The 12,414-nt window shown below is 41.6% G+C and overlaps 1 protein-coding gene across 1 annotated transcript in view; it reads right to left on the bottom strand.

Moving 5' to 3' along the window:
- The window catches only part of kpna5 (karyopherin alpha 5 (importin alpha 6)), a 13,906-nt gene extending 2,901 nt beyond the window's left edge, over nt 1–11,005 (bottom strand). Inside the window, exons 1-13 of the mRNA XM_023418647.2 lie at nt 10,875–11,005; nt 8,999–9,132; nt 7,590–7,691; nt 7,322–7,421; nt 6,810–6,904; nt 6,047–6,178; nt 4,529–4,617; nt 4,337–4,436; nt 4,068–4,231; nt 1,642–1,720; nt 1,417–1,542; nt 1,203–1,330; nt 813–991 (exon numbers count right to left, since the gene is read on the bottom strand). Coding sequence (XP_023274415.1) covers nt 813–991; nt 1,203–1,330; nt 1,417–1,542; nt 1,642–1,720; nt 4,068–4,231; nt 4,337–4,436; nt 4,529–4,617; nt 6,047–6,178; nt 6,810–6,904; nt 7,322–7,421; nt 7,590–7,691; nt 8,999–9,127 — 1,423 coding nt within the window. The 5' untranslated portion in view covers nt 9,128–9,132; nt 10,875–11,005. The remainder of the gene's footprint in view (nt 1–812; nt 992–1,202; nt 1,331–1,416; nt 1,543–1,641; nt 1,721–4,067; nt 4,232–4,336; nt 4,437–4,528; nt 4,618–6,046; nt 6,179–6,809; nt 6,905–7,321; nt 7,422–7,589; nt 7,692–8,998; nt 9,133–10,874) is intronic.
- Nucleotides 11,006–12,414: the final 1,409 nt, after the last annotated feature.

The following is a 12,414-nucleotide window of genomic DNA, read 5'->3' as shown; positions in this document are numbered from 1 at the left end:
ATAAATATTTAAGGGAGCCGAGGTGTGGATGTGGATGTGGATGGGACAGGTTGAGGGGAGATGAATGTGGATGGTGACATTGTCTCACAGACGCATTAAGAGTTGTGTGTAGTTGTCACAGCTGTGTGTCCCACTGTGGAGGGTCAGACTGGCTTCAAATCAAACTACTGTGAGAGGTGATGAGGTGAAAGCAGTTACTAATAATTTAGGACGGATGAAGATTCTGATTTGAAATTCAAACTCAGTGTTTATTAGTTTACTTTGTCTTTTGCAGTTTATGCTGCATTAACAATATAAACCTCAGACATTTATGTAATAATGAATTTTTTTTTTACACTTTTCTTGGTTCTGAATGTTTTATATTGTAAGAACTGATCAGTCATTCCCTGTTAAACAGAGGGTAAAGATCATGCTCTTAACACTCAGTGTTTATGCCTCCGACCAGCGACACTCAGAGCTGGAGGCATATTGTGTTCAGGTTGTCCGTCTCGTGGACACGATATCTCAGTAACGCCTTGATGGAACTTCTTCACACAAATGGTTCATATTTTATATAAAGCGGAGAAGGCAGACAACCACGAGGAGGTGATTCTAGTTCTGAATGATAAAAGAATTTAAAGATCATAAGCTGTTCAAAGCCGTCTCAGGCTGAATATGTTTGTATTATGTGTCACACAGTACAAATGATTTCATAACAGGTTGATCAGAGTGTAGCTGTGCAGGGTCTCTGTCTCACAGACTGAATCAACAAACATCTGTCAGTGGAGGTGTTGGTGTTAGTGCAGGTTGTACAGTGTTGTGTCGTGGTGTACCATAGGCCTCCTCGATCAGAGCACAGTACGGGTTTATGCCGGTGCCGTTCTGTTTGGCCTCCTGTTCTCCCAGTCTGAGGATGTTCTCCAGACCGTTCAGAGACACCTGCACGATCTTCGAGTCCATCACTGTCAGCAGGTCACACATGGGTTTGATGGCGTTCAGAGACACCAGATACCTGTTCACACAGGGAGAGGTGTTAAATAAAGTATTCAGAATTTTTTTAAACTGTGAAGTCTTTAATTTGAAATCATTACTAACAGGCAGATCAAAGTGAATCAGCTGATCACATCTGGATTTGTCACATCTGAAAATCATTCAGTGCTTTGAATGTGTGACCCATGAGAGAACGTCTCAGTGTTCCCCTGTGAGGGTGAAGGTGAACAGACCTGATCTGTGCAGGTGTGCCTCCTGAGGTGGCGTTAGTAATGGCCCACGCCGCCTCCTTCCTTGTGCGGAACTCGGCCTTCTGGAGGATCTCGATCAGGACCGGGAAGATGTTAGCATCAATTACGTTCTGATAAAACAAGACATGTTGTCAGCTACAGAACAGCAGCTCTCCATCACACAGGAAACACTGAAACAAGGTGAGGTGGCCATTACCTGGATCTGAGCTCTGTTTCCTGCTGTGATGTTGGACACAGTCCAGCACGCCTCCTTCTTGATGGACTCCTTGGGGCTGCTGAGGAGGTGGAGTAAACATGGCAGAGCCGAGCAGTTCAAGATTACCTGAGATGACAAACAGACATCAGAGGACATTCATGTTAAATCCTGTATTTCTAAATAAACGAGTGAAGGGATGAAGTGTCAGGGTCACTGAGCCTGTACCTGAGTCTGGATGTCATCTCCTGTCACTATGTTGCCCACCGCACGTAAAGCAGGAGAGACCACCTTATAGTCACTGTGCCTACAGGAACACACACAAACATTCACACAGAGTTTTCACACTAAAACACTGAGAAATGATTCAAACATCATCATCTGAGTCTACAGTGACTAAGCTCAACAACACAAACCATGTTCCAGATCATCCCACCTCAAGGAACAATCCTGGACATTTTTACCTGGTACATTTCCAATCAATGTGGACGTATGGGTGGTGCTACCTATGAACTCACCAGGCCCGTTGTACAGATTCCGGGAAAAGAGGACGGATGTAAAACAATGTGTATCAGGACGAGCAGCGAGACTCTGAACCAAAGTAAACACAGGAGTTTCCAGCTGGCTGAAATCCAATCAGCTGGCACATTTGTCTGTTCACATGTGTGACGCTGTGTCTTCTGAGGAAACTCTCACTGATGAATGCAGTGGACTGTTATGAGGAAGTCATTTGACTCTGATGGTGGATTGTATTAAGTACACAGGTGAGGAGCTGAATTACAGGGAGGAGGAGGAGACATAAAAGGATGCTGAGAGAGACTTTAGTGAAGAGAGCCTGTTGATGCCAGATGGACAGTCTTGATACGTCCATGGAGCCTGATCCTAGCTGTTCAACTAAGTTACAACAAATACATTTGTGGGACTGATGTCTCCAAATTCAACTGCAGGACTGTAAAATGCTATTTTATGTGAGAGATTGCAAATAAACTGGTAACTAGTTATAATGGTTATAACTGGTTCTGCGTTATCCTGGACCCACCACTATGGAGGATTTCCATAATGTCATATTTTAATAGGCATTAAAAACAGGGATTGTAAAAAATAATTTATAAATGAACAATGAATCCATCAATAAATACTTAAGAATTAAAAATGGATTCACAAAAACAGCATAAAAAACTCATTAAATAAACCATTTATAAATACATTTATCAATTCATGAATAAATAATAGAATTTTAAAAACTATCTGAGAAGGTATTTTAAAAATGGGAATTAATTCCTGGATTCCTTCTTCAATTTCCATTTCCTTTTCATATTAGCTAAATGATTAGCTTTGTCATTTAGCTTCTCCTGTTAGCCTTGCTGTGACACTCTGGGCCTTCAGTGCTGGTAAAACCCACTGGTTAGCTCTCCAACCAACAAGAGCTTATAAAACCCATGTGGCCAATTAGGATTGTTAAGCCTGGTTTTACCGTTGTTTTATGAGTGTTTTTGTAAATCCATTTAGTATTTTTTTGATGGATTAATTGTTCATTTATAAATTCTTTTTACAATGGAAATTCTTTATTACTTTTCCTGTGACATCACTGCACCTCCATACACCACGATGTGACATTACAATCATCACAGTAGCTGATGCTAAACTGAGCCAGATGTGGATCCTGTGCTGCTGACTTTACTTTCAGTCAGACTCAGAGTGTTAGAAATGCTTCATGTGGAATCAGGCTTTTATGTCAAAGCTGTTGTAGATTCGTACTGATATACACTGTTTCATGTGAGTCCATGTTTCCCTGAGTCTCCGAGTCAGCACAACAGCCACACGTAAAGGAAATACCAGACAATCCACATGATCTGCATCTCCCTTTCTATCATACCAATAGGGGGCAGTATTTCATTAAATATAGAGGTGGACAACTGCCAATTTACACTTAGTACACACCTCACCTTCGCTACCTGTTTTTAAAAGAAAATTAAAAGAAGCATTAATAAGCTCTCAGATAGGAAATAGGGTAAACTTACAGTGATTTGGTTTATGTATTTTTTTTTCTCTTTGTGTCTCTGGCTGATAGATTTAAATGTAAATATCTGAATCCCCTTCACTGTATGTATTGTGTTGTTTATGGGGTTTGTTTTTTTGTTTTCTGTCTGTCTTTCTCATCTTGCTCATCCTTTATGAGGTTATTTTTATTTTCACTTTGAGGTGAGGTTTAACATAGGCCCTCTATGGGTTTCTTACTTCTCCTGCTCCTTTAATAAAAACTATATACGGTGTATTTTGTAATGTTTTATGTATGTGGAAAAAAAATAAACCAAGCTGAAATAAACTGAAGTTTCCCTTTAAATACAGTCCGCAGTCTGATCACCTTCCAAAGTTAGCATGAACATTTGCTTGTGTTGTATTGCAATAGTGTAGTGTGACTCACTCTCAGTACTGCACACCACTGAACACAGTCATGTGTTACCCTGCCAACAGACAATGGGTGACTTCTCTTTTTCTTTTCCAGTACAAACATGATGATGCACCCCGAGGTGTCCCCACAGAAAACACTGGACTCACCTGGTCATGTCATTGTCATTGTCATGTACATGTACAGCCTGGCCGCCACTGAATAAATAACTACTCTCTATAATGTGGGTCTGTCGGGTTCTTACATGAGCAGCTCCACCAGTCTGCGACAGACCCCGGAGTCAATGACCGTCTGGATCTTCTCATTGGGGCCGTCAGATAGGTAGGACAGGGCCCAGCAGGCGTCAGCCAGCACATCAGGATCACTACTGAACAGAAGCCTGGACAGCACACTGAGACAAGGAGACACCTGACACACACCAGAGACAAGGAGAGCAAAGACGGGGGGGGGGGGGTTTAGTACCAGAGCTGGATCAACAATACAAACTAGGTCGGTCGTGACAGGTGGACTCACCTTGGCAAAATCCGGAGGCGGGTTCTTCCCTCGGCACAGGTTGGACAGCGCCCACACTGCATTGCGGGTTGTTGTGAGACGGTTGGATTTAGCGAGGAGCCTGGATGTGACGACACAACACACAGGATCCAGCTGTTGTCATGAACATACTGAGAAGTTTGACACTTGCAGACAAACGGATGGGACACTTACTGCTGCAGAGACGGCAGGATGCCACAGTTCAGCACATAGTCCCTGCACTCAGCATTATCTCCTGCTATGTTCCCCAGCGCCCACACAGCCTGAAACACAACAACACACAGTCAGCACAGTCCATCAGACACACAGCACCAAAGTGTGTCATCAGCTCAGAGAGTACGGAGCCAGTTGCACAAAACACCGTAAGCTATAATTTTCCTGAGTCTGAGTTAAGGTTTCCTTAAAATGGTCACTTATGTATTTAAGGTTTTCTCCTTATCTTAGTCTTATACTTAAGAGAGCACTTAAAGTCAGTTAAACCGTTGGACAAAAGACCTTAGCAACCAAAGTAAGGAAAAAAACGAAAGGTACCTCTGACTGCATCTTAACTGCAACATAGATGGATGGATCACTCTACTTTCCACAGCTTGATGAGCTCTACGTTTTTATGTCACATGATCTTTCTAGTCAGGCGTAGTCGAGGTGTTTCAGGTCACTCAGAGAGTTTAAACACTCTCATACCATCTTCCGAACAATGTGAAGTTCCCGTCAAAACAACATGAAGATGAGATTGCAGGGCACTCTTTTAATGTTTATGCCTTCCCACAAGCTAATGCCAGCAAACAAACAGTTTCCATGGAAACAGTAGAATTTTACCTCTGTAAAATCTCTTACACTGCTGTAAATTACTTAGTTTTCTGTAACTAAGGAAACCTTTTAAGATATTTTGTGCAACACCCTTACATAAGAGTTTTATGCAACCGGCTCCTGGACATCATCAGTGAACTGCTGGTCAGAATATCATGAACACACCTAAAACTACACACTGCAGATTCACAGTCATACATTGGTGCAACTGTTCCACTGATTTTTTAAGGACAGTTTTAGCAGCCTGGTGGGTGGTGCTATCAGTGGGTGACATGGAGTTACATGTAATTCTGTATCTTGATAGCAATATGTAATATATGAGCCTTTTTCACTTCAGGGACTCAGTGAGCCACAGCTTCAAGTGTATGCTCTGTCTCCGGTTCTGTTTTTGTTTCCACTGCCCAGCACAGCACCTGATGATGCAGGATGTGTGTTTAGAAAAACACAGAGAGACGTGTGATTCGGTTTAGAGCTGATACAAGAGAACCAGGTATCCCTGTCTGTGTTTGTCAAATCAGAAAGTTCAATAACTAATCAATAAATGATGGTTCATCTTCATCACACCGATGCAAAAATCTGATAAAAGTCCAATAATACCATCAATTACTCTCGGTCATTGATTTGGAACACGGTAAACAAATGCACATCCTTATATATCATTGTGTTGTCTGTGTCTAAACTGTTGTTTCTGTCCAATGAGGTGAAGAAAGGTTCTCTGTTGATTTCTGATGGGAGCACAGAACCAGCTATCAACAGTGATCTTACACTATGTGGCCAGAACTTCAACACTACACACAGCATCTGTTACAACAAAGATGTATTTCACATTATGGTCCCTGATGACACTGACGTCCATATTTAACATGTGGTGTTGCAGCCTCTCACCTGCTCCTGGACGTCCTCGTACTCAGAGTTCAGCAGCTCAATGAAAATTGGAACAGCTCCTGTTTCGATCACCACCTTGGTGTGCAGGAAGGTACCGGAGGCAATGTTGGTGAGCGCCCAGGCCGCCTCGAACTGTTGGAAACACACATGTAACACACACATCAGTCCAGTCTGAAACGAGTTAAAAACATGACTGTCTTTCCTGGGCAATCTTTTAATTCATGATTAACTGCACATAATGCAACACTGAACATATTATCATCTGTACTGTTGAAGTAAAACTTCAGAGAAATGAAACATTCATTACTCTGACTGGCACCAGTGATTGTGGGTAGGAACTAAGGTTGTGTGATCTGATCCACAGTCAGATCGTCCTGTCGTCAAACTGTCAAATTGCCAATACCCGATATGGTCTCTGCCGGAGCATCGGTTATATGCAGGGATGAAAGTATGGTGGCGCAAATAATATGTACTATAAATTCAATGAGACTACTACTAAAAATAATAATAATACCAACATAATACATGGCATTATATAGTATATCGTCTGTCATGAAGATCATCGTCTATCAGTACAATCCTATTAGGAACATTTGAGATGTCCCACGTCTCTGAGGCAGAACCCTGGATGCTGCTCACATCACGTGGTGAACACAACATGTGTGTTCAGTAACACATCTATTAGAAAATCAGTTTTTATCGTTTTAACGTTGTACCCATCACAGCTTCAGGCACACAGGTGGCAGTGTTGCGGAGCTCTCACCTGCAGTGTGCAGTTTTCACTTCTCTTCAGAAACTCCACAAAACGAGTCACAACACCAGGAGTAGAGATGACCTCGTCTATGGGCGGGTTGGGCTCTGTGCAAAGGAACACATCAGAACTCTTCTCTTACTGAACGGGACCTGATTTGAAGACTGACAGAGGTTTAAAACAAGGCAGTGGTTCTGATCAACTAATGTGCATGAAGCCAGTTCAGCTTTGTGTTCAGTAGAGAGCGGACTTCTTATAAAGCTGACTCATCACATGACACTGACACAAACCATCACAGATTCCACCTGCTCATGCAGTTAGTTGATCGTCCAAACTCAACCGGACTTTTTAATTCTGATGTGGTGCGTTCAAATGTTAGCACTCTTTTCAGTTTAACCTCTGTTGTGTTGATCAGTGAAACAGTGGTACAACTGACACTTAAATAAAGCTGCCAGAGATTATTGCTTGGACTTCAGATCAAATTATTCACATAAATATAAGGACTCCCTTGATGAAACACAAACCTTTGGAGAGTAATTTCCTGAATTTCTGTGTAGCAATGAGTTGCTGGTCTGGGTCTTCAGAGAAGATCATCTGAATCATATCTGGAGTTATCACTCCGTCCTGCACAAAGATCAACATCAGATAAATATTCAAACTTCTAATCACTTCAGATTAGTTTATAGAAACACCTGATCTTAGACAGATGAGGTAGATCCTGGTGTTTTAGCTGTAAAAAACAAGGTCAAAAAAGGTCAGATAAACACAAGAACACAACAGTGAACTACTTACACCTGTGACAGGTACTGTGGAGCTGATGTCTGGATCCTGGATCGGACACTCCAGCATGGATTCATCATTAGACGGTACACACACATTTCTCCTCTTGAACAACTGTGGGCACAGAGTCAAGGTCACATGATTAGCCTCCTTTTTCTTTTGGCTGGATGAACTGATTGTGACACTAAACACACTGACACATACACAAAAACAGTTCGCAGAGAAACTTGAAACTTGGAGCCAGCAGTGATCTGTCTGATGTACTGTTGTAATCATTATCAAACACAGATTTACTCTCTAATGTTGTCTGGACCCAAATGACCCAAACCAGAAATTTCCCACTCTTGACGTTTTGAGATAAACTGTGAAAGGTGATGAGGATGTTTTTGGTATGTTGGTGTCGAGCCAGAACACAGGGTTTCACAGGTGGAAGGTTGAATTAAATCAGGCCGCACACAGAGAGTTGTCGGTTTTTTGTTGTTGGTCTTTCTTTTTGGAATAACTCTCCAGCTGATGGATGTGTTTAAATCAGCATTAAAAAAAATTCTATTCATGTGGTTTAAAGGAGGAGCGTCTGTAAATGAGTCTGAATTGATCTATAAATGCATCTGAGAGATTCTGACAGTATCTGTTGTCCGCAGCTGATTTCTACTGTATAAACTGTTTCTCCTTCAGTTTTTTAAATCCCTGCAGCACCTGAAAGCAGCAGGACATATGTTGGTGAATCTGCAGCCTCTGATTGGAGGGGTGCTGCTCCACAGTGTAGTGACATCAGGCGGGGCCATCCACTGTGTTTACCTTGATTAAATTACATATAAATCACACCAAGCTGCACACAACATACCCTCATGCCCACCCTGAATGACAGGAGCACAGAGAGGCCCAGTAAAGAGGCTTATTATCACTTTAACACAACTGATACAAAAAACGAACAATAACAAACTGCAAAAACAAACAAAAAGGTGAATTGCACTATGATATAAGAGGCTAAAAACATTAGTCTTGCAAGCTGTAGGCTACAAGCCAGATGAATGGCTCTCTGGTTCATGTGCCAATGCCATAAGGCTAACCAGCTACCACCTGGGCTAACTGTTAGCTGCTAGCTCAGTGTAAATAATATAATAAATATTGATTCAGGAATAAAAAATATATATAAATAATTAAAAAGAATCATAAAAAATGTATTTATTGTGATATTTAAGTGAATAGATTTTTTTCTCCCACCCCTACTGTGAGTGTACGTATCAATCACCACACCCTCTCATCTATATTCCACTTTAACACTTTGTCCTGCTGCATAAAAATAGCAGGTTCACTTGGTCTGTGCTCCCAGGACCAGTGTGCATTTATTATTGTGCTTGTGTGATTAAAGTAAAAAATAAAAATGGGTGCATAAATAAAATAGGGGAAAGAGAGTTTACCTGCTCCTCTCTTTTCTGTTTGCGTAGCTGGATTCCTTCCTCCTCTCTTCTTCGACGCATCTCCTGAGGATTCAGCGCTTTGTTCTTGTAGCTCTTCATCCTGTAGCTGTCTTTCCCTGGACTCGCCATCGTGTCTGAAAAGTCAGGGTGAAGGACAGGCAGTCATGAGCAAGGTGCATTCACTCATGAAATGTGGAGGATCATTGACTGTGTGACAGCATTTTCTTCTAGAGGGCAAAACATTAATCACTATTTTAATAAACTATACCTGTATTTAAACAGGGTTACTGTTTACTGCCACACTAATAAAAAATGTTACAAAGAAACAGAAAATTGTCTCTTCTACAGGGAAGTATGGGACAATTACTGATAATGGTCTTGTAGGTGGCTTGGCAGATTGTTATTACTTAAGTATTATTACATTTATATGTCCGGAACCAGGTAAAAATATATTCATCTCAAACAAGATAACAGGCAGTTTGTTTTGGATTTACCAACTAGCTACTTTCCATCTCCACACATTCACTATACTATACAACAAAACCAAATACACCACTAACTACAGTGTACAATGAGTCACATTTCAATCATACATCGACACTTGTGCAAAATGAGCCCGTTAAAACATCTGTTCTACATCTGATAGAGGGATAGTTGCATCTGCCAGTCACTGGAGGTTGAGTTACAGTGAAGCAAACATGAGGACCCTCCAAAAACAGCTTTGCAGATAAATACAGTGTGCAGGGGACATCACCAGGTCTTGTATAAGATACAGTGGAGAGTATCTGGAATCATATTGTGAATGTATTGTCCAAATTAATGACGGCAAGCTTATTATAAATGAATGCTAACATTTAGATCTTGATCACTGAAGACAGAGACAATATGCTGCAAATAATTTATATGAATGGTGTTTAAGAAGACTGGGCCCAGACTGCTCTACTGCAGTGCTCCTTTAATAAGTGGCAGGTATAGAGACTGGGCCAGACCAGCCCCAAGTCTGAGAACCAGCTCTGAAACCACTTAAAACTACTGAGGAGAATAAAGACAAAGAATGATTAACTGACTTTTCAGAAATTAGGCATATGGAATTGTTATGTTAATATATGATACTGTCTATACCAACAATTGCATCATGTAAAGCCAAGCTGAGAGTGGATGGTGCAATGATTGAATCTACAGCCAGACTGATGTGGTCTTCACTACTTGAATAACTTCACGAAAATTGGACAAAAACAACATTGTTAAGTGGCTTTTCTTCAACTGCATTATACAGGGGGGCGCGGGTTTGTTTCTAAACACTGAGGACTTTAAGTTTATATCACTCAGCACTGTGTTATTTTAAACCGTGGGTGGTGCAGAACACGTCTATGCGGGCTAACGCTGAAGGTGGTCTTCGCCCTCTCTCGTCACCTGAGGAGAGATCAGGGCCGTGCACGGTGACAGGCAGTCACATCTCACATCCTAAGCTAACACACGCAGGAGAGTTCTCCCGTGTAGGCCGTGTTACACCAGCCGTCCCCCTGCACAGGAAAAAGAGGTCATACCCAACTCCCTCCCACAGCCAGCTAGCTGTACATGCTAACAGTGATGGCTGACCTGGACCCGGCCCCGGCCTGCTCCTGATCTAAATGCACCCAGCTGAGGCTGATCATGTAGTATCACTGTGTTCAGTGAACTTCACTAACATCTCTCCGGGCAACATAACAACACGGGTCTGGGCTGTTCCTGGTCAATCACTGAACTAGCTTCACGGTTAGCTCCTCAGCTAACGCCGCGCTGTGTCACATATCCCGGGTGTATTCAGCTGCACTGACAACTTCCACGGCAAACCGGAGAAACACCGAGTCTCTTACCCACTGAAGTGCTGACGTACCTGGACTTGTGTGCGGCTTTTTAATCGCTGCTGCCTCTGCTGTTCTCCCTCCGTTTCCAGGAGCAAAATGGCGTTCTGCTAAAACTCTCCCAGCAAGCCCCTCGCATCAACAACACCCTGCGTCACTTCCGTCAGCTGTGTGAGGTCAGCCCGGGGTAGGTAGACCCACAGGTAGACCGGACAAGGTGGGCATGACAACATTGATGCTGTCATTATTGATGCTTTTCTCTTCACTGGGAAATGTACTGTTTGGTATCTTAATTATTCTTATTCTTATTCTTATTCTTATTCTTATTCTTATTCTTATTCTTATTCTTATTCTTATTCTTATTCATTCTTCTTGTTGTTGTTGTTGTTGTTATTAATAATAAAACCTAAAGAATTTTATATTATCAATTTGGTGATCATTCTAGCAAATTTTCGTATCCATAAATCTAGATTTAGCCATTCTAAACCTTTGTTTATAGTTTTTGACAATGAGACCAAACAGTACATTAAAACTACACTATATTTACTATAACTATATTTCAACTCCAAAAATTAGAAAGCTGCAAAACCCTGGATTTGTGTTCTTTGTGATCACTCCCCCTGGATCTATGTATTAATGACTGATATATTTGTCTGCATTAATATTTTCTCTGTCATATATGACATTTATGTTCAATAAAGATGTTGGGGAGAAAAAAGGAAAGAGTGGGCCTATTCAAGAAAGCAGCTATAAGCCGGACCATGAACTCTGAGCTGATGAACCCTGTGATTTGAGTTATCTGACCATAGCAACCAGAGAGAAGAGGCAGCAAAACATGAGCTCCTACTGCTGCAAATCACTTCATCAGATTAGATCAAGTTTAGTGACAAGTTTTATACTGAATTGAATTGAATTAATCTGGGAATAAAGTTGACACGTTTCAATTCAATCTGATAAACTAAACCCTGTAAACAAACATGTGGAAGAAGCTAGCTGGCTAGCAAGCTATCTGGTAACAGCACCAACTGTCAACTGTCAGCTACCAAATGCTATGAAGCCCTGTTTACACCTATAATTAACTAGCCTCTCAGTGGCACCATAATGCGTCATGAGTCTGAAGTTTTAGAAACCAAAGCTTGTAAACAGAGGAGATGTCTGCAGTATTGTTGGCAGTTCAGTGGACAGGGGAGACAAGACCATAGAGAACAATCATTTGTTCAGACTCAAGCTCAGAACTGACCAGTTTACAGTTCAGTCACTGACAGCAGACCACAAAAAAGAGGACTCAAATGATGCGTCTTTGTGGTAATATTCTCATGGATACTAGCACATATTGACATCAAAGTAAATTAAATAGTACGTGAGGTTGCAAAGGAGGCCACAAAACATAATCACAGTGACTTATCATCAGCAGGACAGAAATTAAGTTCATTATGAAGCCGAGACTGAAGGAAAGGTGGCAAGCAAGGAGGGACAGGAGAGACAAGACCATCAAGTCAAGACTGAGACACACTGGACACAACAGTCCACTTTTCAAACTAGGTTAACATAGTACAGGCCTATGTGGCTGTG

Source organism: Seriola lalandi, unplaced genomic scaffold (assembly GCF_002814215.2).
Source record: "Seriola lalandi dorsalis isolate HSWRI2012SDOR001 ecotype SW California unplaced genomic scaffold, Sedor1 jcf7180002054583, whole genome shotgun sequence".
Lineage (NCBI taxonomy): Eukaryota > Metazoa > Chordata > Actinopteri > Carangiformes > Carangidae > Seriola > Seriola lalandi.
This window is presented reverse-complemented; position numbering and strand designations above follow the sequence as displayed.